The 27,694-nt window shown below is 39.8% G+C and overlaps 1 protein-coding gene across 1 annotated transcript in view; it reads right to left on the reverse strand.

Annotated features, from left to right (window-relative positions):
• Positions 1-1,204: 1,204 nt before the first annotated feature.
• LOC133562381 (E3 ubiquitin-protein ligase RNF19A-like) overlaps positions 1,205-27,694 on the reverse strand; it is a 36,537-nt gene continuing 10,047 nt past the window's right edge. Inside the window, exons 2-10 of the mRNA XM_061916552.1 lie at positions 21,857-22,842; positions 16,507-16,715; positions 14,223-14,367; positions 13,774-13,936; positions 12,029-12,143; positions 11,601-11,762; positions 7,697-7,910; positions 6,321-6,464; positions 1,205-5,085 (exon numbers count right to left, since the gene is read on the reverse strand). Coding sequence (XP_061772536.1) covers positions 4,332-5,085; positions 6,321-6,464; positions 7,697-7,910; positions 11,601-11,762; positions 12,029-12,143; positions 13,774-13,936; positions 14,223-14,367; positions 16,507-16,715; positions 21,857-22,560 — 2,610 coding nt within the window. The 5' untranslated portion in view covers positions 22,561-22,842 and the 3' untranslated portion in view covers positions 1,205-4,331. The remainder of the gene's footprint in view (positions 5,086-6,320; positions 6,465-7,696; positions 7,911-11,600; positions 11,763-12,028; positions 12,144-13,773; positions 13,937-14,222; positions 14,368-16,506; positions 16,716-21,856; positions 22,843-27,694) is intronic.

Raw genomic sequence — 27,694 nt, forward strand, 5'->3', positions numbered from 1 at the left:
AGACCAACGTTTCTAGGGTATAAGAGGTCTCTTATTCTTTGTAATAACATTGTTATTCTGAAGCTAACTGTGGAGGGGGCGTGGCCTGCAGCGAACTGGGGTGTGCCAGGATAGGCCTCGAAATCAGCGACATGTGCGTAGATGGTCCACCTGGACCTTGATAGTTAATCACCTGTCGCTCTTTTATAAGCAGCAGGTAGTAGGAGAGACAGGGTTGGGGCTGGAGCCAGAGCGCGAGCGAGTAGAAAGACGAAAATACAATTGCTGGACACCAACTGAGAGACTTATTGAAAAATAAAACAATATTGTAACCCTGAAACAGGCTCTCATTTCGGTGCTTAGTGGTCTGAAGAACCCCCAGAGGGGTAAGCCTCACACTAACCAATAATAACTTCTTACCATTACACAACTTCTTGAACAGGTGCGGTAGAAAACGGATGGATGGAATGAAAATGCATGAGAATGTTTTATATTTTGAACGTTATTTTTAACACTGTGATTACAAGTGGAATCATTCATTACTTATCGTGTTAAGCAATGCCAGCTAAGGTTTATCCGAGAGCCAGATGCAGTCATCAAAAGAGCCACATCTGGCTCGCGAGCCATAGGTTACCTACCCTTGTTGTAGATGGTCAATGGTGTATTTGCAACAAGGTGAAGTCCAGGGAGTGGTCAAAGAAGTCAAGAGGAGGTCATTTCTCTTCATAAGAAAGGATATAAGAAAATAGCAAAGACATTACACATTCCAAGAGACACAGTTGCCCACATATGCGGTCCTCTCCAAGGTTTCTCATGGTCATCGTCACTGTCACCGACGTCCCATTGGGGTGAGTTTTTCCTTGCCCTTATGTGGGCTCTACCGAGGATGTCATTGTGGTTTGTGCAGCCCTTTGAGACACTTGTGATTTCGGACTATATAAATAAACATTGATTAATTTTCTAACTTTTTGAATTTCACTTGTATAAGTCATTAACTTGGCAGCATTGATTTTCTACTGCGCCGTCCTCTTATGCTCTGCCAGATCAAGAGTATACACTATAAAGCTGCATACACAAAAAAAAAATGTGCGTTTTGGACAATATTTGGAAGCTAAATATTTAATCAGAATTCCATTAATATCACAGGTAAATGTTATGTTTTAGCATGAGAAACAATTGTGTTGGGCCACAAATTAATGTGAGCATTCAAACATGACCAAAAATGTCCTTTTAAATGTTTTTATTTTGATATGCATTTCCATGCAGAAAATAATGTAAATCCCCCCCCCCAAAATACCGTATGACCCCTACAATGAACTGTATCTGGCACTAGTGTGTTTTGCAGATGAAGAAACAGAAAGAGGCCTAGTTTCAGCCAACGAAATGTTAAATTTGGCGAGAGTCAAAATACAAATCCAAGTGTTTTTATCCACCTGATAGAAGTTGACCTGAGCCGTGCCAGAGGCCAAGATGCAGCCTTTGAGCGGGGAAAGAAAAAGCAGGCTGAAACCAAACAGATGTAGAAAATACAAACTGAGCCCAAGTCAGCTTTAGCAGCACCAAAGACTCCAAGGGTAAATCAAGGTCAGAAGAAATGCAGCTAACAGGGCATGTGTCCCCTCTTACTAGATTCATGACTCAGCATCATTTCTTGGGTACAGTGATACTGAAAAAGAATGCACCAAAGGGTCACTGCTCCGGACAAAGATCAAAGGTGTAAGATTTACCAAGAGCCAGAGTGCTGTCTTTGGTAGGCAATTGAAAAGTCTTCATTCACCAAAGTTCACTTTGTCTCAAGTATGCTGCTGATTAGAGGAACTCCACACCCCCCGTGGTGTGAGCTTGTTCACGCACACAACACTTAACTGCTTCATGAAGGCACCAAAAAGATATCAAAGCACATGTTTATCATACTCGGTAAGCCCAAATACGTCGTCTTTTTTTTAGCATTTCTTTTTACAATCTGTAATCATTGCCGGCCACACCCCTAAACTTAAGACACACCAAGAAGCTCAAAACCCTTCGAGGGCGATCTGGATACAATTCTTCCAGCCAAAGACAGTGATAGAAACTGGCACAGTAGTTCTCCACAGGTCTACCTCGTCCATCTATGATGACTCGGCAGTTTGCAGGACTCCCGAGTCCTGACACACACACACAACTCAAAAGAGTTTGGGATATCCGGGTGACATTTAGGAGAAAGTTAAGATGCAATATAACCTTTATAGTAAACTGTCCATTATTCACAATTGTGCGAGACAAGAACACACATCTTTCTGTTTTCGGTTCGTGATAAATACTAAAAAAACTGCTAGCAAGAGGTAGCAAACGAGGCATGTAATGTTGATTCAACAATTATGCCTTCAGGTCCTCTAAAAACCTCCAACAATTCTCCATTTTCATGTCTTGACCTGCACATTAACCAAGTTTATAGCAACACTTACTGCAAGAGCCAACAACAAGGAACTACTTTTAGTGCTGAATCGCCAAAGTTGGTAAAAGTGTGTGCTAGATAATAAATCAAGCCTCTCACATTTATAGACCCAGGTTGTGGCCATAACCCAAGAAGTTGGTCACCTTGTTTGCCCCAAGCAGGAGTGAGTATGGTGATGAATTAATCATGTTAAGTATTGTGCTGAAAGATACAACCATCCTGACAGTTGGCATCCCAGTCAGAGCGAACAATGTAGGTCATGTTTTTTTCTTCCTTGTATTGTGTACTTCTTGTCCTCCCAGCAAAACTGCTACATTAGGCTTAAGGTTTCACTAAAGCGGTGTCTGGTTATCACTCAGCTTCTTAAACGTGTAGCTCATATTCGGTATATTCAGGCTCAAAAATATAAAGTTATGGATCATTTGTACCAAAGTAGTCATCGATTAGTAATTGTTGTTAACGGAAACACAAGGAAAGGAAAGAAGTTCTGGTAATGCTTAAAATGAGCAAAATATGTAAATATAACTATGAATTCCGGACTGTAAGCCGCTATATTTTACCTACACTTTGAACCCGGCGACTTATAAAATGGTGCGACTAATTTATGAAATTGTTTACTGCTAATTACCATGTTTTGTGTTTAATAGTTTGAATAGGACTGAAGTGGTGTGCTATTGTTTGTGCTATCTTTTGGAACACTTTGCTCACTGTAGGTGCTGCGAGTTGAAATTATACTTCCTGTTTTGGCTTGAACCGAAAGTAAAACTGCCAATAGCGGTTCTCTAGTGTTTTCATGCATATTTGTATGTGCATTCATAATGTAATGAAGCTAGCGATGTGAGCATTAGCTAATATGCTAGCACCTCTACAAGTGTCTGTGTTAGTAGTATTAACTTACAATAGCATTATGTTTTTATCGTTTCAGTTTTACAAATTCATCAGTAAATTCTTCAAAACCCCACTGGGAAGTTAGCTTCTGCAGCTAGCGGGTCCATGAAGATGACTTCTGTTTTTTCTGATCAGCCATTTTACTGCCATGTTACAAACATTGTTTGGAAAGGTATGGAAAAATACATTTACAAAATATTTGTGTAAATAACTCATTTCACAACATATATAACTGTGGCTTAAAGTCTAGTGCAGCTAATTTATGGAAAAATAATTTATTTTAAAATTTAGCGGGTGCGGCTTATATCTTGTTGCGGAAAATACGGTACACGTTATTATGAATGTGCCTGTTACATATACTTACAGTGTCTCTATGAAAGGAGGTGTAGGCGGAATTGATTGGATACCATAACTAACTTTTGCTAGCAGTTTTTCACTATTTAGAATGCACAGAAAAGAGAAAGGCATGTGTTCTTGTCTCATATAGGGATTCTGAATGATGGGCAGAATTCTAGAACAAAAAAGTGCAGTTCCCTTTTAAATTTAAATCTAAACTTTTGGATGTCCAAATGTTTTTAACGTTTTACTACTTCTACACAACTTGCTGAAAAAAAAAATGACAACATGAGTGCAACAAAAAAATGTCCTGGTTCAATTATGAACGGTATTTTAAATGCTTTTCACATTCTGATGTAATGAAACCAAAATGATACCAAACATGGTGTGACTTCAAACAGGAAGTTCTCAAGGGGAAGTGGCCGCTGAGGTTCCAGTGTGAGAGTGAACCAGTGTTGAAGAGACTGGAGAATAATGTTGTCTTTTTCGAGAACAGCAAGTTGTCCAAAACGCTTTTTAGCTACATCCTGAATTTCACCCTGAAAGCTGAATCTCCCTAACTTTTTTCAAGTGAGTCATATTTGTCTCATGGCTGGTTTTTAGATAACAGCCTGTTGACACACACAACTTTCTCCTAGTCAAAGGCCGGCTGGTATTTCACTGAAAGAAAAGATGCAGCACTTCAGGTGTTTCTCTAAATGTCCGTCTGTACGCACAAGTTCTTGGACTGTTCTGCTTGGTGGTAATTGTTGTTGGTTTCTTTGAGGAGTTGTGTACTGCGGCCCTGAGAGTGACACACCAGGTTGACACTATCCTCTGTGATGAATTTTACGCTGGAAAGTTCCGCATGACTGAGCGAGGAGGTGGGTGAGTGTGGAGTGGGGACGACGGCGGCATCAAGGCCCTTGCAGGAAGTCCGGGAAGCAGGACATGTCTCCAGGCGGTCGTTCTCCACCTCCGGTAAGGGGCTGATGGTGGCGAAGCGTGTGTGGTAGTCGCCTCCGCCAGAGCCGTGGCTACAGGAAGTTTTCATACTCTCCAAGTCAGAGCAGCTGAACTCTGAGAAGTGGCTGGAGTGAGAGTCAGAAACAGAAGGCAGGCTGCCGCTCAGAGAAGGAGAGTCAAACTCTAACGAGTTGGTGCTACGTTGCTCCAAAAGCTGAGTGTCCATGTCTTCTCTTGTCTCATCGATCCTAGCGCCACCGCCTTTTTTGCGCAGTTTGCCTTTGCACTTTTTGCCTCCTGAACTGGAAGAGGGGCCGCATGTTTCTTTCACCCATTTGGTAGACGTTCCTCGACCCTCCGAGAACATGCAGTCGTTAGAGGGGCAGGTCCAGCCGCAGCGGCCAACATGGCTGCCGTGATCGGCACTGCTACCGCCACTGTGGTTGCGTGATTTGTCGGGTTTGGATTCAATGTCAACCTGGACTTCCATGCTGTTCCCATCTCTTGGGGGCGAGGTGAAAACCGAGAGGAGACACAGGAGGACATTGGATGGGATGTTGATCACAAAAACATCAGTATTACTTTTCTAAATTGAGTTTGTAGCTCACAGTTACTGATTCAATACTAACCAGTCGATAAGAACCATTGGATTGTTTTTCTGACCATACATAACTAGAACACCACTCAAACCTCCGCCAAGTCCTTACCGTTATCAAAATGAAACAATTGGGGAGCGTGACTTTATTGAAGGGGTTACAGTGGAACCTCGATTTACGAAATCATCACTGTACGAACCTTTCGATTTACAATGCAGAGACCACATAAAAATATGATTTGTGTACGAATGTTTCATCCACCCGTTCAATCATCTATTGTGGGCGGGCTAGTTGTTCTCTGTTGCTCATTCAGTCAGCAAAGTACTGTTGTTAACTACTGTGCAACTTTGTTCTTTTCTAGTGTTTTGACATTTTTTTTTTTGCGAGCTTAACATGAGTCTAATGAAAGCAATGGACAAGCGATGTGTGGTTTGAAACATTCAAGACGTATAAACAGCGTTGTCGACACTGCCTCCCGCCACTACCCCTCCCTACAACAGCATGCAAAGAAGATTAACTGACAAGGATACTTTAATATATTTTTTTTATTGCTCATCATTGTAGTGACATGGCTGTAAGTGTACCACAGGGCTAGTGACAGTGTGTGTGTGTGTGTGTGTGTGTGTGTGTGTGTGCTGTGTGTGTGTGTGTGTGTGTGTGCATGTCCGCTCCAAATGAGTTTCGCTGGTTGTTGTTGTTGTTTATCATCACCCAGTTGTTGTTTGATATTCAGGACAGTATAGTGCTTTATATTATGTTCAACGGTTACAAAGTTCGACTAAAATATAAACTTTTGTCGAGGCTGCAACCCATTATTCACGTTTACGTTTTTTTAATGGAAAAAAGTGCTTCAATTTACAAACTTTTCTATTAAACTTATTTAACAACCCATTAAGTTCGTAAATCGAGGTTCAACTGGAGTATTTATTTTCTTACACAATTCTGACAGTGTCTGTCCTATAAGGTACTAGTTTACTTTGCCAAAATGAATGCTGGCAATAAAGCAATTAAACAAACAAATGTGCTGCTGGCTGATCTAAGCAGTCTATGATTTAATCATCTGTCCAATAACTTACAGATTTGAAGTCTTATAACAAACATGTTTCACGCTGCTTACTTTCGCCACATTTTAAATGACATACCTGTCAAAGGGAATGTGGGCATTCAGGATGGATCCTGCCAATGCTTTGGTACTTGCATTGTCACTGATTGTTCCTAGGCTGACAGAACCTGACTCGCCGCTGAGACTGCAATGGTCCTTCTGCACATCAGCTTGCACCTCCAACCTGTCGTCATGTTAGAGGGTAGACAGGTCACACACCTGGTAGGGACTTCCAAGGAAAATTCATTGAATGTGATCGGCTAGACTAAAGGCTGAAATATGCTATTGTGTCACATAGCTTGAGTCCCCTATGATGGCGTCTGGATATTTTTAGAGCTTAATGGCGGGGGCTGATGCATGACTGACTGTTTTCCTCCAAAACACTAGAAGAAGTGTTTTCCTAAGTGAGCAGCAAAAACTCTCGTTGACCAAGCTTATTATAGGTGTAGTAGTTGAAGTAACCATGGCAACTGAAGTGACATCCACACTGTTATTGGAGTTTGAATATATAATTTTGCAGCAACAGTAACTTTTATTGTGCAGTAAGCTAAAAAGGTTGACTAATCAAAGCTCTGCACTCCGTGTTGCAGTTGACGCGAGGTTAGAAATATTTAATATATATTAGAAATATAGGGCTAGCAGCCATTCAAGCTATGTGACGCGAGAGCATATTTCAGCCTTTAGGGCTTAAAAATGTGTACTGAACGTTGTTACAATAATGGCACAAGGGCAGACCTAAACAATAATACCCAGACCAAAAAATAATGTAACTCTAAGTTCCTCATTTTAGTGTTAAATGAAGTAACTATAAACTTAGTGCTGTGTTTAATTTTTTTCTGTTGCGCCTCCCCCTTAGGAAGAAGGAAATACTGCGCACCCCCCACTTTCTACCGTGACTATAAATAGCATAATTTGTTTATAATACCCCTTCCTTAAATGGTATTCTTATTAACATTAAAGATAACAAAAAGAAAGAACTATACATCAACTTACAACAAGGGAAAACTTTTAACTATTTTGTAGTATGTAACAAAAAAATTTAAGTGCATCAACTTAACTAAAATTAAAAATATGGGTATATCCTTTTTTGAATCTCGAAACATTTTTTGACTGACTAGGACCATTTGATACTGAAAAATAAAATAAATCCAGTAAGTAATTACAAATTAAAATTGATCAACAATAACTCTGTAACACAATATATGAAACACTTTAACCTAAAAATCTAATTGACTAAAACAATTTGTGCAGATTTGTTTCTAATTAAATATAAAAGTCATGATTAAGGGCTACAATGAGCACATTTGATAGAGTACAGAATGATACTGCATGATACTAATAAGGCATGTTCCACGAGGTCACATGTGCAACTTCTTGCATTGCCCTAAAGGAAAATGGATGGATGATGTAGTGTACCTGCTAAGATAGTGGACCACGGCACTGCCGGAGAGGCTTCCTGTGATGCTTGCTCCTGCCAAAGCCATCGTGGATGCAGTCTCACTGAGGTTGTCCCTGATGGCCCCAAGTCTGTCCATTTGGCTGCCACTGGCACTTAAACTGCCTGTAAGACCCCCGACACTGCCTTCGCATATACTGGGGTTGTTTCTAGTGTCTGCCACAAATGTTGAATCTACAAACACCAAGAACGTTCATTTAGAATTGTGTAGAAAACATTAAATAGCAGCATCCAAGTAGGCTTCATCAGTTCATGCTCATAGACCTAGATGGGTATGATCTAGTCTAGCTTGAGCAGGGGCGCTCACACTTTTTCCGCAGGTGAGCTACTTTTCAATTGACCAAGTCGAGGAGATCTACCTCATTCCTATTTATAATTTATATTTATTTATTTATGAAAGAGACATTTTTGTTAACAAGTTAATGGTGTTTAATGATAATACAAGCATGTTTAACACACATAGATTCCTTTCTTTCATGAAGACAAGAATATAAGTTGGTGTATTACCTGATTCTGATGACTTGCATTGATTGGAATTAGACAGTGGTGCTGATAACGTCCGCATTTTCAAATGGAGGAAAAAAAAAGTCCTCCTTTCTGTCCAATACCACATGAAAGTGGTTGGATTTGGCATCTCATTTGTCCAACTTGCATACTGGTTTTTAAACACTTTGTTATGAGAGTAGCATATGTGTGTGGCCCTTTAATGTCTGGCAGCAGGTGAGTGACGTCAGTGACTGTGCGGGTGGGCAGGCAAGTGAGAAAGCGGTCGCTGAGGGCGGGGGAGAAATACATACGCCTCAAACTCCGTAGCTTGCTAGCTTGTGCACGCTAGCTTTCTGAGACTCTTATTTTGTTAGCACAGGCAGGATGAAACAGGTCTTTTATGGTGAAGACAGGAACTGTGCAGTCGGTCTTTAGAGTTTTGACAGTAGGTACGGAGTCTCTAGAAATAAAATGTGTTTCTCTGCGTCCGCCTTGTTAGTGATTTTTTTCTTAAATATGAGCTCGCAGCAGCCAGCGTCATCTCACAAGATCCTCGGGTGCCGAGAATGTCAAACAACTGACGAAAGTGAAGTCTTGGTATGATTGATGATTGCTCATTTTTATGTCTATTTTTTAATGCCTGGCTTGAGATCGACTGACACACCCTCCGAGATTGACCAGTCGATCGCGATCGACGTAATGGGCACCCCTGAGCTTGAGCATTACCTGATTTGAAATAAATCTCAGAGGTCCCACAACAGTGTGGTCAAATCTAACCTTGTAAGTCATATTCAGAACATGCACTTCTGTTTGTCTTTTAATGCTAATGAGCTGGGCTTGTCTAAAACCTCCAATTTTAAACATTTGGTTTGTCATTATGGATGTTGAACAGGTCTTAATTTACTTAGGCATGGAACTCAACTAATTAAATAGTATTTTTGCATCATTATGACACAATGATTCAGCAAAAAATAAGTAGGCATCATCAGTTCATGCTCAAGCCTACTGAGGTATTTGATTGAAATTGATTGAAACATTTATTAGTAGATTGCACAGTGCAGCACATATTCCATACAATTGACCACTAAATGGTAACACCAGAATACGTTTTTCAACTTGTTTAAGTCGGGGTTCCACGTATATCAATTCATGGTATTGGTACCAGCCGCTAGACTAGATCTGACAAATCGAAGTCAATGAGCAGGAAATGATAAAGCCTCCTCGGATAAGAGGCGAAACATCTTCTAAGACAAACCAAACAGTCCAGTTGCGATTGATTCAATGCCCTAAGATTACAATGACCTAGATGAATGAAAACATTTAAAGACATTTAATATCAACCACAAAACATCCCACTGTAAGTTGATTACGAATAAGATCTGTAAAAATGTTCATGAATCATTGTGTCATGATGAAACAAAAACACTAATTAGTTGAGCTCCATGCCAAATGAAATTAAGACCTGTTCAACACTTATGACAAACCGAATGTTTAAATTTGGAGGTTGAAGACAAAAACAGCTTATTAGCATTAAAACGACACACAAAAGTAAATGTTCCGAATATGACTTATAAGGCTAGATTTGCCTACACGTTTCGTGGGACCTCTGAGACTTATTTCAAATAGTAAAAAAAATACCTGTTCAATATGGGACTATTACAGCGTACTTATTGGTCAATGTGCTACCCTAAAGATACATGGTATGCAGGGATATTGCATGAAAGGCTCAACACCCAAGCATGCACAAATGCAGCAACACCTACCGGTGCTTCATATGGGTGTTTGTAGAAAATGTTCCTTATTAATGTAATAACAAAATGTGCTCAACCAACAGATCAACTCATTATGTCGTCAAGGCAAGGGATGCTTCACAAACTCTCATTCTGAAAACAACAAAAAAACACTCCAAGGTTTCCCCTTAATCTAACTAAATGTGGCACACCGCCACGGCAAAATCATAGCTATTCTTAATGAGGGTTTTTTATGTGACAATAAATCAAAGTACCCTAAATTCTGGACTATAAGCCGCTACTTTTTTCCAACAGTTTGAAACCTCTGGCTTATAAAACAGAGCAGCTAATTTATGGATTTTTTTCCGCTGGCGTATATAAGAACAATTATTTTATTTAAAAAAAAGTAAAAACAAGCACACTGAGAGGATGTTTTATTGTTTGTGCTATGGCACCATCTTATGGACAAGTTTGCTCACTGCAGGTGCTGTAGTGTCCCTCCATTTACCAGAAATGCTTTTTTTATTCAAGTCAATTGTCATTGATTTTTTAGACGTTCATAGCCTTCCTTCTCGTATGAATTATTCCATCATCACTGCACGCAACACTGGTAAGTTTTACAGTATAGATAAAACTTGCATGTTCTCCCCGTGAATGCGTGGGTTCCCTCCGGGTACTCCTGCTTCCTCCCACGTCCAAAGACATGCACCTGGGGATAGGTTGATTGGCAACACTAAATGGTCCCTAGTGTGTGAATGTGAGTGTGAATGTTGTCTGTCTATCTGTTTTGGCCCTGCGATGAGTTCGCGACTTGTCCAGGGTGTACACCGCCTTCCGCCCGATTGTAGCTGTTATAGGCACCAGCGCCCCCCGCAACCCCAAAGGGAATAAGTGGTAAAAAATGGATGGATGGATGTTTATACCTACTAAACTGTCCCATGCGTGATATCTGTTGGGAGTATTTTAATAAATATGTGTGCGTGCTATCGCAATGTAATGACTCTAGCGTCGTTAGTATTAGCTAACACGTTTACGAGTAGTCTATGTTAGTAATATTAATTTACAACGGCATTCTTTTGGTATTGTTTCAGTTTTACATATTCCTCAGTAAACTCACCAAGATTTTACCTTGGAGTTATTGAGTCCGTTTAGCTGATTGGAAAGCGAGCTCGTGCGTCCATGACAATTATGTCTATTTTGTTTGATCAGCCGTTTTACTTCTGTTTAACAAGCATCATTGGAAACAATTAAGCTATGTAGATAAATATTTACAGAATGTTGCAACGTATATACCTGTGGCTTTTAGTCCGGTGCGGCTAATATATGGAAACATATTTTTTTGGGGCCTATCCCACTATATATTAATAGCAATTATTAATAACAAAGATTTATTTTTTTAATGTAAGTGGAATTTTTGGGCGCCTTATTAAAGAATCATATCATCATAGCAAATCATACAATGACGTCACGGTAATCAGACTTCCACCATCAGAGGTGTTTCGGCAATCTCGGGGAAACTCTGTACTCTGCAGTTCCTCTTTTCACACGTTCCAGGTTGTGGCAAGACTTAACTTGTAAGTCATAGAATTCATCATTTCTTTTCTATGCAGACCACAAGGGTAGTGGCGTTGCACTGGGGTGGGCTTACCGGTGGTTGCTGTCCCAGTGGCAACATTCAAGTCGTTCTCATCATCAAATTCTATGCGGACACCTTTTCCTTTTCCTGTAGAGACACCACAGCCCCCACTGCGGCACAGCGAGATGGGCACCACGCCGTACACATACGCCAGCATGATTGGGACACCAATGCCTGAAGCATGGATGAACACACACAGAAAGCAGTGCCAAGTTAGGAAAATTAAGGTTTCTCTTGGGACCCAATTTGTTTACCCATTCATTTACAGTTAGGTGGTTTTTGCTAGGACAGGACTTTTGTAACCCACACTTCTTCTCATCCACTAACAGATTATGTTTTGCATAACGGGAACTTTAATATTAAACACGCCAAATTCTAGCAAAGCCTCTTATTATGTCACAAGATGGAAAAAGATGCAGGGAACTGAAGCACAGACTGACCGACAGTGACTGCTGCAACCACTGGAGACACAATGACAGACAGAGTGACGCCACCTGCAATCACCAGGTTCCTCTTGTGTTTGGAGATCTCTTTACCTTCATAGCGATTGTGAATCTGGCAGAGAAAAGGGGGAAATAAAAAAGGAACGTTATCAATTTCTCATTACTGATCAAATATGATTTAATAGACAACTTGTGTGTTTGATGCATTCATAAATGACTAGGGATTGGTACCTTTCACATTTAAATCAATGCGGCTCCAATTCCCAATACCTGGAAATCACTAATTGTATAGTTCTGTGTGCGTATATGTGTTAATAAACGCTGTTTATCAATAAACCATTTTCTTTAATTTAACATTTAACACCGAGTTGATAATGATCAATGCACTGTCGGGTTGTTATAACTTGTTTTCTAATACTTTTCCGAGTCTCATTTGCTAGTACGCAATAATTTCAGTTTGTCTTTCATGTGGTTTCATAGACAGGAAGTTTTCTTTGCCATGAAGATAAATCTGCCAATCTTGTCTTTTAGCCCTACAAAGTGTACATACTGTAAGTATTGTACTTATTACACACCAGTTATTAGATTTTAACATACATTTTAGCTGTAGACTTTGTTGTCAAAAGGTGTTTAAATCGCAATGTAAAATCTCTAATGCTAATCAGTAGCATGTACGTTGAATATCTAAAATAAATCAGCATTGAGCTACCTTGAAAAGTGAAGCCTTGCTTTTAAACACTTTCCATCAGGCAGGCATTAATTGCTTTGTTGGCATGGAAAACTGCAACATTAACTAAAGGCAGTCTGCTATAAATACGTCTGATTACCCACCAAGTGCTTGAGCCGAGACCAAGTCTGAGACATGAACATGACGTCATGTGCCACAAAAGGTATCAAAAATTGGTAAAAAGTACCTTGTTGTACCGACTTCATACGGTTGGTCTGCATTAAAGTACTGAATTTGGTACTCATCCCTTTATATGACCGGAGTAAAATCAGCAATCAGGTATATTGTCAGTTTTTAAAAGAATGCACTATATGTGAAAACATTATGTGCAAACTGTAAATAGTTATTGGCAATGTAAGGTACATTACATGTACAAACAAATGCTCAGTCATGTGATCATTCCTGAATGTACTAAAAATATAAATAACATAAATCTTAACAGTATTGAAAATGTGAAGAACTCAGAAAAATCCCAAATACAAAAATAAATAAAAATAAAAAAATACATGAAGCAATTTAGCTTTCGACCTCATCTTTCTTTAGCATATTTTATCAGATATAAAAAAAAACATATCAATTAGCTTTTCCTAACTGCACTCTGAACTGAGTTACATAGAGCTGCCAGGTGAAATGTTTTTCCCTTTACAGTCAACAATGATTGGAAATGAGGGATCAATCAAGTACTGAAGCAACTTTTCAAACCAGAAAATGTCTACCATCTTGTGTTCAGTTCACTTTAAAATCAATAGGGATTCTTGCTACATTTTAGTAAGCTATTTAGCCACGTATTGTTTTGGATGTTTGTACCACAAAGATTATGATGGACGACCACAAACTATGTAGTCATATAATTTAGGGGGGACAACTGCAGTAAATTCAGGTCTTACAGTAATTTTCTTTGGTTAGTCAATAGTTTTATCCCAAACTTTTGAGGGAAATTGCACACCAAAAGAGGGAAAATTCAAAATACTGTACATTATTCCAAAGTAGTTCATCCAAATATTGGAGTTCTTACCTTCCTTCCAACATATACAGGGATGCCGATAACCATGGCGGGGATAGCTATGCCAGCAATCAGAGCAATGCCAACAGGGGCACCAACAAGTGTTCCCAATTGCCAAAGAATCTTCTTCTTCCTGCTCCATGGCTTCTTCCCCCAAAATGTACAGCCTGATGGACTGAGAAAGTCGTAGGTGGGGGGGGAAAAATTAAGGGGATTTAGAATTGTTTTCTTTTCTCGCACACGCACGCAAAGATAATTGTGAATTTGTGGCCTTTTAGATTTTGGTCCAACACTTGCTGAAAGATCAATTTTTGATAAAACCATCGAATTTACAAATTAATTAATGTTTCCATAACTTGTCTTACACAAGTACTGTCTCTTTGAACATAAGTTAGAATATCCCTATTAAGCAATAAAAACACTTCTCAGGTATGTTTTGTCCTTTGTATGCACATGCAAACCTCAGGTAGTGCAAGTCGGAGATCTCCTTCATACACAGCCAGCAGAACTCACAGCCGCAGACGGCGCAGGTCATGTGGTTACAGCTACCATCGTTCATTTTGATGATGTACGCAGCACAGCGTGGGCATGGCTTGATGTCGTCAGCTGTGGGCACAATGACACCGTGAATCAAAGACTTAACAGTCAGTATATGATTCATCATCAACATATACACTATAAGACTGTGATACAATTTATATACACACTTAAACCAGCAGTAGTGCATTTCCATCTTTTTCCTTTCCAAGAAAAGGCAGCCATGTGACTAAGGCAATAAAAGCCTAAAAATATATTTTTAAATTGAGGTACTGAGGATAAAGGAAACTGACACCCACTAAATCTAAATACATTATTAAAATATGTTTTCTTATACATTCCGCTAAGATGATTGATGAGCCGTGACATTTTTTTTGATTTAGTAGCACATGTGGTAAGACACTTGAGCAAAAGAAAAAGTTTCACGCAATTTGCTTCACCTCCTGTAAGATGGGAACTCATATACACGTGATATTTATGATGATACTTGTCTTAACTGACTTATACACGGTGTTACAAAGTTGGATACCCGTGTTAAACAATGTCAAAGTATCAAATCATAAAGTTCATGAATTTAGGCGTGAGCTTGCATACAGTTTCGGATGCCTCTTCGCGGGGTTTTGCAGTGGCAACAAGATGACGTCACGGTGAGTTGGATGTCCTTATATGGACAGTAGGCCTAGCTCTCAACCACAGGGTTGAGGAGCTCCTCCCTTCTGCTTCAGGCAATGAAAAAACAAAAAAAGGTAAAATATAGTTTTGGGGTGAGGCGTGGTTTCAATCGCAATCTGTGAACGCCTCCACAAACGACCAGCTTGTAGACAGACTCAAAAAAGTGACTGTAAAGCAAAACGTACACAACATTTAAAAACAAAGCTTATCCAAAACATATTTCATACACCACAAGGAAGGTTTTTAAATCATCATAAGAAAACATCATAAATGAAAAAAATCATCATAGGTCGTCCCCTTTAAGAATGTAATATTGTCACTCAAATCATTGCCTGCACAATAAACAACAATTTCACCTTGTTCCAAATTAATCTAATATCTATGTTTTGTTATGAGAAAAATGGATGAAAATACAAATTGAAATCCGGCAACAACTCAAAATTCGATTCGATTCTGATTCTTGGGGTGACGTTGCGATTTAGAATCGATTCTCTGTTTAACACGAGTCTTGTTTCAAACGGATTCTCGCAATATATTGTTTGGAAAACTTGTAAAAATTATAATAAAACCTTTAAAAACAGGTTGCAAATTAAAAAAATATCCTCTTAGCTGGAGATCTCCTAAAAAACATGTTTCCCAAAAATATAAAATGTTTGAAAATTATGAAATAATTTAAAATCTGAATAGATAAAAAACGCAATTCAGATGTGAATGAATTTTCTGAGCACCCTGGGTTCAAAAGAATGGATTGTGTTATCTTACCTGTTTTTGTGTGTTTGCAATTCCCATGACATCCCAAAAATGTAATCCAAACCACTTTTGCCTCTTTTCAAACGAGGGGTTTGGAATTTGAGACTTTAATGACGTATTTTGCCTCAGTTAGGTCAGCGGATATTTCCATATATGGTAGAGGTTTACCCGAAGAGCATTTTTATTCAGTTGTAGTCCAAAGTTTTAGTCAACAGGTTCCTTTTTTTCCTTCTATTCTTTTGTTGTAAGGCAAATTGGCTCGTACATGGACACGCATGCTAAAGTCCTTTGTTGTTGCCATTTCTAATAAAAAGTAGCCTATAGTTCTAACTTATATCTGTCAGTAAAGTCCATATGGAAGCAATAAAAACTACAACACAGCTGACGGGGTAAGGACGCAGTTGAAGGGGAATTGACACAGAGGAGGACTTTGGCACGCTTGAGGATGGGCTGTAAAAGATAATCTAGGCAGAATTTGAACCAAAGCACCACCATTACATGATTTATAGACCACAGGGAATGGTTTTAAATATAAAAAAAAAAATTATGACCCCTTTAAATGATAAACAAACAAATTGGGGAATAAAGTTGAGTTACGTATACTATTGTCACATCATAAATTCAAACTAGTAATTGATAAAGCAAAATCCACCTAATTTTCATGTTGGCTTATAAAAAATTTGCAGTGTGGACCAGCAACCTAATGTAGGAAAAGAGTGAAGAGTCCATAGTTTGACATGATGACGCAACATGTAGTAATGACAGCGTGTGCTTTAGTCAGCCAACCTGCAGCTCCACTCTCTTGGCTGTAGCTGAGAGATGACGAGCGAATGGTCCTCAGACGAAGGCTTTGGGCTCTCTGTTGTCGTGCAGCATCGCATGTCTGGTTGGGGTGCCATAGTTGCTTACAGTGATAACAGAACTCTGTACCACAACCCTCCCTCCCGCATGCGATCTTGGGACAGCTGGCACATCCAAAGGCAATGACTGCATACCTAGCAAAAAAACAAACATATAGTGACATAATTAGATCTAGGTACAACATATATGACAATGGTTATATAACATAATGGCTGCAGTCCGTGGCTCAAAATGAATGCGAACACAAACACGTGTGCAGTGTAGCAACGCCATCGCTCTTCACCAGTTTTTAAAGTTAAACCATACAAAATAGAAATCCGTTGAAACACTGCAAAATAATCCAGAAAATTAAAACCCTTGACTTGGTCACTCACCAATGAATACATACGGGCCCCATATAATGACGTGCCATAGAATAATACCTCAACTTAGAGCTTTAAGGCCTACTGAAATTAGATGTTCTTATTTAAACGGGGATAGCAGGTCCATTCTATGTGTCATACTTGATCATTTTGCGATATTGCCATATTTTTTGCTGGAAGGATTTAGTAGAGAACATTTACGATAAAGTTCGCAACTTTTGGTCGCTAATAAAAAAGCCTTGCCTGTACCGGAAGTAGCAGACGATGTGAGCGTGACGTCACGGGTTGTGGAGCTCTTCACATCCGCACATTGTTTACAAACATGGCCACCAGCAGCGAGAGCGATTCGCACTGAGAAAGCGACGATTTCCCCATTAATTTGAGCGAGGATGAACGATTTGTGGATGAGGAAAGTAAGAGTGAAGGACTAGAAAAAAAAGGAAAAAAACTAGACAGCAGAGCGATTCAGATATTAGACAAATTTACTAGGACAATTCTGAAAAATCCCTTATCTGTTTATTGTGTTAATAGTGTTTTAGTGAGATTATATGGTCGTACCTGTACAACCTGAAAGTCAGAGGGGTGTGGCCACGGGTGTGGTGACCGCCGGTGTCTCAGAGGGAAGCCACGTTTCTCGACAAAGCGAAGGCGTCCGGTGGGGCCGGGCTGAGATTATTTTTTTTCCCTCCTCCACGGTGGAAGCATCCGACGGTCGGGGGCGGCCGGTTGGAGGAGGCAAGAGAGTCCGCAGCTGCCTCTTTGACAGGCACAGGAGGAACGACGCAAGCTCTCCGCTCATGTCTAAAGGTAAGAGCTGACTTATTACCACCATTTTCTCACCGAAACCTGCCGGTTGACATGTGGTAGGAAACCATGTTCGCTTGACCGCTCTGTTCCATAGTAAAGCTTCACCGTCCTCTTTCGGGAATGTAAACAAGGAAACACCAGCTGTGTTTGTGTTGCTAAAGCCGGCCGCAATACACCGCTTCCCACCTACAGCTTTCTTCTTTGACGTCTCCATTATTAATTGAACAAATTGCAAAAGATTCAGCAACACAGATGTCCAGAATACAATGGTATTATGAATTATGCGATGAAAAGAAGACGACATAGCTGTGAACGGTGCTGGAACAAAATGTCCTCTACAATGCGTGACGTCACGCGCACGCGTCATCATACCGCGACGTTTTAGCATGATACTTCCGCACGAAATTTTAAATTGCAATTTAGTAAACTAAAAAGGCCGTATTGGCATGTGTTGCAATGTTAAGATTTCATCATTGATATATAAACTATCAGACTGCATGGTCAGTAGTAGTGGGTTTCAGTAGGCCTTTTAATTGGTTCTGTGACGAATCTCTTGACTCAAAACACTTTATCTCAAATCAAGTTCTCCCAATGAAAGAAATTGATATCAATTTAATCATTGCTTGGTCCCCCAAAACAACACAATTTTAACATGTAACATAGGACTGGTCTGATAAAATCGCGATAGGCACGTAATTGATATCCGTAAAAATGTGTTCGATAAAACTTTCATTCGGAATAAACCAGAAGTTATGAAGCAAGGTTGGTTAGCAAAACCAGGAAGTGATCAGTAATGGGACGGACAGGCTAACAGCCAATCACGTAAGAGTATGAAGTTTGGTTGCGCTATCTTGCTGTTTCGCTGTTGATTCTCTGGATTTCTTTCTTTTGCATTCTAACAAAAATCGTCTGGTCCTTGGTGGCTAACAATGCAGCTAATGGGAGCAATCAATTCTACCCCTAAATCATTTAAAAAATGTATTCAAAAACCGTCAACAAAACTTCATTCATATTCCGTGACCTATAAGAATCAAACTGGAGCTACGTTGTTATTGTAAGAGCAAACAGTGAGGAACTCATTTTCTATTGGAGTAAATTTTCTATTGGAGTAACGCATCGGCGTGCTTCAGTATTAGCCATAGAAGCTAGCATCTACGTTAGCGAGTGAGTTTGTAACGCTAAACACTGTGATAGAACACCAATCTGTACTGACTGAAAACCGTGAACAATCATATTACAGTGTCTGTAAAGTATTAGCCCCCATTTCATGTTTTGTTTGTACAAAGCTGAACTTGCCAGAGAGCGTGTTCACTGTAGTTGTAATGACACGCATGATGGGCTGCATGCATCGTGATCAATATAAAGTGTGACAGTCCAGCTGGCTCGGGACCTTTCCTGTTGATTTTGGGTAAGCAGGCCAATTTATGTCGAAATAGCTTGTCTCCAAAATCGACATTTGCAGCTCTGAGTGACTTTCACCTCACTCTCTCGGCTTCAGTTTGCTCCAACGTTTCACCCTCTTCTTTGTGCTCGCTTCTATAAGTATAGTTTATCCTCATTAATATATTTGGCTTAAAAAAGATAAGTTTGTGAATCCTCATTTGTCCAAAAATAATCGCCTTAGTGGTCTGTTACAAAGTCTGCCATGATTACAACACACCCGTGTTTGATTCTGGAAGTAAGAATAAATATTTGTTGCCAGAAGTCAGACGTGTGCTGCTGTGGAAACAGAAATCAATGCGACATAAGGATTCCAGGCAATGATTCAAATGATCAAAATACGGTAAATATTGAACATATTACATATTATTAAGCACGTGTCTGTAACTACATTGTAGACATATACTTGCAGTGTGTATAAAATGTTGCTGGAGGGTATTGAAGGTGGGTTTTTTTTTTGGGTTTTTTTACAAGGCTACAACTATGACTCCCATTAGACACATCTTTGAATGTTTTTTTTATCATATTTAAAATCCTAAAAAAAGACGTGTAAGAATAACAGACCAAATCAAGTGTAACATAACTTCCTGGCATTAAATCTGTAAAAAAATAGTTTTAAGGTTTCTCTATGTATACATTTTTGAATTTTGCACTATTTTTTACACTTTATTAAGCATTTCTGATATATTCCTTTCACCTTAATTTTAAGAGGTTATTGCTCAGTGTTCAATGTGATTTTAGAATTGTATTTACATTGAGTATTTTCCATGGTTGTGTTGACATTTCCTTTCATTTCTGCCTTGATTGCTAAGGGGATTATGATCAGGACGGTTACATTTGAAAAAAATGTTTACATTCAATATATTTTTCTTCTGGTCCTTATTCTCTATAAGACATAAAACATTTCAGTTATTATCGATATTGACCAATATAAAACACTTATATTTTGATGTGGTTTTCAGTCATATCGTCCAAGCCTAATTTAACATGTTTTCAAAACAAAACTAACTTTTATATGAGTTGTATGAAAATCAACGCAAAAAAATACAGTAGTTGTTTCAAGTAATGTAATAATGTACAGTATTTGCCTTAGAGAACAGACTTCTACCGTATCACCTACGAGCTGCTCCTACGTTAAACACATCATAACCAGCTTCTCCATATTTTCATGGATAAATGTTCCCCATGTAGATATTTAACATCCTTTGCTGACGTTAGACTCCTCCTGCTTCGATGTGGAGCAGACTACCAGTGATACGCTCAACTTGTACTGTATTCAGCACTGTACTCTACTCTCACTTTCTTCCTTACCATGATTGGAAAAACCAAGTTGTGTCAACTTTTAGCTATAAGCTAATGCTAGTGAGTTAAGACCTGATGTTTTGGGCAGATTTTACAAGGTTTATTGGGGAATTTCCTACACCAACTAATAACGGGGATGCCTGTAACTCAAATTTTTGCTCGCACCTTAATGCATAACAATTAGCCGAGAGACAGCTTTATCTCGAAACACTAAAGCAGGGGTGCCCATTACGTCGATCGCGAGCTACCAGTTGACTGCGGGGGGGGTGTTAGTCGATCTCGAGCCAGGCTTTTAAAAAAAATAGATCTAAAAATTAGTGATCATCAATCTTCATCAAGATGTCACTTAAATGACATTCACGGTACCGGAGGGTCTTGTGAGATGACGCTGGCTGCTGCAAGATCATTATTATGAAAATATGACCGAGAGGAAGTCGAGAAACACTTTTTATTTCAACAGACTCTCGCGCCGTACCTTCCGTCAAAACTCTAAAGGCCGACTGCACATTTCCTATCTTCACAATAAAAGCCCTGCTTCATGCTGCCTGCGCTAACTAAATACAGAGTCTCGGAAAACTGGCGTGCACAAGCGATCCCTCAGAAAGCTGGCGTGCACATCACTTGTGCACGCCAGCTTTCCGAGACTCTTATTTTGTTAGCGCAGGCAGCATGAAGCAGGGCTTTTATTGTGAAGATAGGAAATGTGCAGTCGGCCTTTAGAGTTTTGACGGAAGGGACGGCGCGAAAGTCTGTTGAAATAAAAAGTGTTTCTCGCCTTCCTCTCTGTCATTTTTTCATAATAATGAACTGGCAGCAGCCAGCGTCATCTCACAAGACCCTCGGGTGCCGTGAATGTCAATCAAGCAAGCTACAGAATTTGCCGCCAATGTTTTTCTTGTAAAGTGTATGGAAGCTGGATGAATTAGATGCCAAAAACCAACCACTTTCATGTGGTATTGTACAAAAAGGACAACTTTTTTTGTCCTCCATTTGAAAATGTGGGCGTTATCATCATTACTGTCTGATTCCAATCAATGCAAGTCATCAGAATCAGGTAATACACCAACTTATATTCTTGTCTTTGTGAAAGAAAGACATCTATATGTGTTACACATGCTTGTATTATCATTAAACACATTTAACTTGTTTACAAAAATGTCTCTTTCATAAATAAATAAATATAAATGATATATATAAATGAGGTAGATCCCCTCGAGTTGGTCAATTGAAAAGTAGCTCGCCTGCAGAAAAAGTGTGGGCACCCCTGCACTAAAGAATGGGATTGCAAATGTAAATCAGTCATAAATAAAACAAATACAGAAAGTACTGTAGTATTCAACTATTCCAAACTATAATATACTTACCCGCAGTCAGGTGCCGGACACCAGCGGCAGTCAGGGTCAGCCACCAACCACCTCCTGAGGACAAACTCCTCGTATTTCTCCATGAGTCCACGGTCATTAAGAATCATGCGGATGTCATGTGGGTTGAAGCGCTCCGAACACTCAGGGCAACTGATGTTGACACGTGACTCTGAGATTTCAATACGCAGGTACTGGCGTAGGCAGTCAATGCAAGAGCGGTGGTGACAGGTCATGATGTCGGGAAAACTCTCCTTAGAGTGGTGTAGAAGGCACAGGGGGCATTCCAGGAAGTCCTTCTCCACTTCACCCCCCAGCTTGGAGGACACTGTGGTGCAGGCAGATAAACAGGTTCCAGAGGCAGATGAGGTGGAGGCATCAACAGCAGAGGCAGAACCAGCCACAGTGGAGACGGTAGAGGTCTTATTATAACACATCTCGGAGTGGATGCTCTCGATGTTAGCTATACCATCCACCCCTGTAAGCCCTCCAGGTGCGGGATTGTGCAGCTCTCGATTTTTTCGGCGTATCGATTTGGCTTCCCTTCCCCGCCATCTAAAAAGGGAAGCCAGGGATAGACGTCTTTTCTTGGGAGCCTTCTTCACAGAGGACAGGGAGATGGTGGAGGTTGTGGACTGCAGATCCCGGTCAGAGCCCGTTACCCCACTACTGCCATTGCCAAAATGATGGTGCTTATGCAGGCTCATCTCTCCAGGAGGAGGGGAGGGATTAGCCACTGGGGAGCCAGGGCAGGGTAGCCTGTCCCTCACATGTGCAGGAAGATCAGGGAGTAAAGCGGGGCTGGGAGAAGGAGTAAGATGATGGACGGGGGAAGGAGAAAGCGGTCCAGGGTGGGGAGGGGGCGGGGCTCCAGAAGCCCCTTCTGTGCTCAAGACATGGTGGCTTCTCCTGATAAACCTCGCTGTCACATCCAAGAGACGGATGTTGGCGGAAAATGCTCACGTGGTCAGAAATGGTTGCAACAGAATCTAGCAAAAGACAGAATAAAAGAGAGCAAAACAATGTCAATATAGAGCAGGGGTCGGGAACCTTTTTGGCTGAGAGCCAAAAAGCCAAAAATTTAAAATATATTTCCGTAGGAGCCATATAAAAATGTTTTTAACACTGAACACAACTAAACACATGCATTTTTAAGTAAGACCAACATTTCTAGAGTATAATAGGTCTCTTATTCTTTGTAATAACATTGTTATTCTGGAGCTAACTGTGGAGGGGGCGGGGCCTGTAGCGACAGGTGCGTAGATGGCCCACCTGGGCCTTGTTATCTAATCACCTGTCGCTCTGTGATAAGCAGCAGCCAGGAGGAGAGACTGGGTTGGGGCTGGAAATACTATTTCTGGAAACGTATTGAAAAATAAAACAATATTGTAACCCCGAAACAGGCTCTCATGTCGGTGCTTGGGGGTCTGAAGAACCCCCTGGATGGCAAGCTCCACACTAACCAATAATAAAAAAAATAACTTCTTACCATTAACGCAACTTCTTGAACAGGTGCGGTAGAAAACGGATGGATGGATTAAAAATGCATGGGAATGTTTTATATTTTGAACATTATTTTTAACACTGTGATTACAAGTGGAATTATTCATTACTTATCGTGTTGAGCAATGTCAGCTCAGATTTATCCGAGAGCCAGATGCAGTCATCAAAAGAGCCACATCTGGCTCTAGAGCCATAGGTTCCCTAGCCCTGACATAGAGTGTGCTTGGAGTCAAGGCCACAATTTGTCATGTAAATATCAAGACATATATACAGTTCAAAAAATATTTGAAAGAACTGTTACTTAAAGCAATTGGGGTAACAATGCATTACACCTAATTGGATCACACTCCTCCCACACTGCATCACGGATATTTTGGGGAAAAAACACTTTTTCTTTTTTTTTTGTTTAATGTAATTCGACATGTTTTTTAAGTGTTGAATTAAGTTTTCTTTATTTATTTGCATTTTAGAGGACTGCCTGGAATCAGCTCACTGCCACTATCCAGACAAAGTGGAGATGCACTCTTTTGATGCACTTTATCTTTGACATAAAGAACACAGCTTCAATTCGATAGCTGTGGAACTTCAACACAGACACGCAAAGCTAACACGGAACGCTAACATCAAAGGTAATGGTCGTAGCTACGACTGTTGTTGACCAACTTTGTGCAGAACTTACGACCGTGGTTTCAGTACATAAAAGCCCTGTTCTAACTTTGGGGAATTACCCAGAATGTAACAAAGTATTTCCTTGTCGACGGCTAGGGACAGGAATTGAAAACATTTTTTTGTTTGGAACCCGTTCCCAGTTAATCGTTTTTTTGGAATCGCTTGACAATTTTTCAAACGATTCTTTTAACGATGCCACGGATGGGAATTACGTCATTATGCGACATGCGTAGTGATGTCAGACAGCAAAATGGCGGCACCCGGGCGGAACAAATACTCTAAATTTGAATTTTACAAGAAAAGATTGCAACTTCATCAAGAGGAAGACATACAAGCAATATACTGAAACATTTAAACATACAGCATGCAATAACTAGAAAGAAAAGTTGCCTTTTTAAACCATGCAAATCTCATACCAGCAGCAGTAACGCTAGCACGTCATCAGCCCTAAAAACAACAGGTATTAATCACCTTTAATGTTTGCGCGATTACTTGTTAAACTGAAATTAATGCCTTCTCATTTTGATGAGCAAGACGAGAGACCGATTCTGACTAGTTCCAGTTCATGCCGCCTGGCGTGAGCTTCTCCTTTCATTGATTGATTGATTGATTGATTGATTGATACTTTTATTAGTAGATTGCACAGTTCAGTACATATTCCGTACAATTGACCACTAAATGGTAACACCCCAATAAGTTTTTCAACTTGTTTAAGTCGGGGTCCACGTTAATCAATTCATGGTACAAATATATACTATCAGCATAATACAGTCATCACACAGGTTAATCATCATAGTATGTACATTGAATTATTTACATTATTTACAATCCGGGGGGTGGGATGAGGAGCTTTGGTTGATATCAGAACGTCAGTCATCAACAATTGCATCAACAGAGAAATGTGGACATTGAAACAGTGTAGGTCTTATTTAGTAGGATATGTACAGCCAGCAGAGAACATAGTGAGTTCACATAGCATAAGAACAAGTATACACATTAGAAGTACATTTGAGTTGTTTATAATCCGGGGAGATGGGATGTGAATGGAAGAGGGTATTAGTAAAGTGTTGAAGTTGCCTGGTGTTGTTTTAGAGCGGTTTTGAAGGAATATAGAGATGCACTTACTTTTATACCTGTTGGGAGTGCATTCCACATTGATGTGGCATAGAAAGAGAATGAGTTAAGACCTTTGTTAGATCGAAATCTGGGTTTAACGTGGTTTGTGGAGCTCCCCCTGGTGTTGTGGTTATGGCGGTCATTTACGTTAAGGAAGTAGTTTGACATGTACTTCGGTATCAAGGAGGTGTAGCGGATTTTATAGACTAGGCTCAGTGCAAGTTGTTTTACTCTGTCCTCCACCCTGAGCCAGCCCACTTTGGAGAAGTGGGTTGGATTGAGGTGTGATCTGGGGTGGAGGTCTAAAAGTAACCGGACTAGCTTATTCTGGGATGTTTGGAGTCTAGATTTGAGGGTTTTGGAGGTGCTGGGGAGACAGGGAAGACTATAGACAGGACAGACAAAAAGTGAATACGTTTGTGGTCAAAGGCTTGCACAAATTTGCCACAGGTTTTCAAGAAGTGAATGTTCGATCGCAGTTGGAGAAAAGTTGCATGTTTTCCTGCCACCACATTGACACTTATTTGTTTCCATTATACCGGTGAATCTCCTGAAATTACAACATTGTGCAAAAGTCCATTTCTCATTGTGGGATAAATTTAACATCAAATGTGTAACTAATATGTGATATTAACTCATTACATCTAATGTGAGATTGGCAAGCCCTTATTTGTTATAATTTTGATGATCATAACTTACATTTTTTGAAGAGGCCACATTCTCTGAGATTTTATATTCAAAGTTTTCATCAGCTGTAAGCCATAGCCATCAAAATTATATTAAAAGAAGGCTTGAAATATCTTGAGTTGCATGTTATGTACATGATAGTTTCACCTTCTAAATCTAAACAAACTATTCTAATATTTTCAGTTTCACCAGCATATTTTCTAGGGAAATGTCAAAAGATTCTTAAAGGTTTTGAAAATGTTACTATACGTTACCATCTTGCCTAATTTCCAGGTTTTATTTTGTTAGTTTCTACAGAAGACTTTTTGTTATATTTATTCATTGTATTACACAGTTATTTTGTTCTATGTGATCTGCCTTTTAAATCCTCACTGTTAGCTTTATAAACCTCTAAACCCAGCAAAATTGATGGTATTCCACTTTTTTTTTTTAGATTTATAAACCTCTAAACCGTGGGCCAAATTTGGCCCGCCATGTAATTTATTTTGGCCCTTGAGACAATATTAAATCAACATTAGACCTGGTCCGCCGGTGTTATACAGCGGCGGTGCATTCACCACTAATTCTAATACTTGCCAAGCCTCACGATTTTCCCAGGAGACTCCCGAATTTCAGTGCCCCCCCGAACCGAAAATCAACCGGGGCAACCATTCCCCCGAATTTCTCCCGATTTCCACTCGGACAACAGTAGCGGCGGAATGGCCTTAAAGGTACTACTTTTAGCGTCTTCTACAACCTGTTGTCATGTCCGCTTTTCCGCCATACAATGAGCGTGCCGGCCCAGTCACGTAACATATGCGGATTCTACACACACACACACACACACACACACACACACACACACACACAAGTGTATGCAACCATACTTAGTCAACAGCCATACAGGTCACACTGAGAGTGGCCTTATAAACAACTTTAACACTGTTACAAATATGCACCACACTGTGAACCCACACCAAACAAGAATGACAAACACATTTCGGGAGAACATCCGCACTGTAACGCAACATCAACATAACAGAACAAACACCCAGAACCCCCTGCAGCACTAACTCTTCCGGGACACTACAATATCCACCCCCGCTACCAACAAACCTCAATTTTGCATGTCAGTATAAAGTTATATAAGCCTTGCTTGTTCAATATTCAATGCAAAACTTGTTTGGGTCCCTATTAAAAGTTTGAGTTGTTCAACTTTGGCCCGCGGCTTTGTTCAGTTTAGAATTTTGGCTTACTCTGTATTTGAGTTTGACACCCCTGCTCTAAACCAAGAAAAATTGATGGTAATCCACATTTTTGCTCTTTTTTTTTTCCAAATAACAATCGATAAGAGAATCGTTACGGAACTGAAACGTTAGGCAGAATCGAAACCGGAAGTCTCTTATTAATTCCCATTCCTATTGACAGCCATAGCAATGACGCTACCGGTGAGTAGTGTAACCTAAAGTAGGCCACACTAAACCAATATGGGTGTTACTTCATGTTTAGAGGGCTGTAATCATGTTTTTTAAAAATATTTAGAAAGTCTTAAACTGTTCTTTATGCTCTAACTATGGAAATAAGTGATTTAATAATAATAATAATAATAATAATAATAATAATAATTCTACTTTTAGGAACTCACGTTAATAAAATATTCACATATTCATCGCTGTTCATCTGTCCAAAGCATTGTGTTGCAGAGGTCTTGGGGTCTCTTCAGATGGTCAACTCCATGTTTACCATGTTTCTTTGAGCTTCATCACAAACTGCAGAAGCATGACACACCATTGTGACTTGTACTCTTGGGTAGGATGGCCTTCTCTGTCCAGTAGGAGACAGTGTCATTGATCCACTTATATTTATATAGCTCTTGTTGGACTTTTA

This window comes from Nerophis ophidion, linkage group LG11 (assembly GCF_033978795.1).
Source record: "Nerophis ophidion isolate RoL-2023_Sa linkage group LG11, RoL_Noph_v1.0, whole genome shotgun sequence".
Classification (NCBI taxonomy): Eukaryota; Metazoa; Chordata; class Actinopteri; order Syngnathiformes; family Syngnathidae; genus Nerophis; species Nerophis ophidion.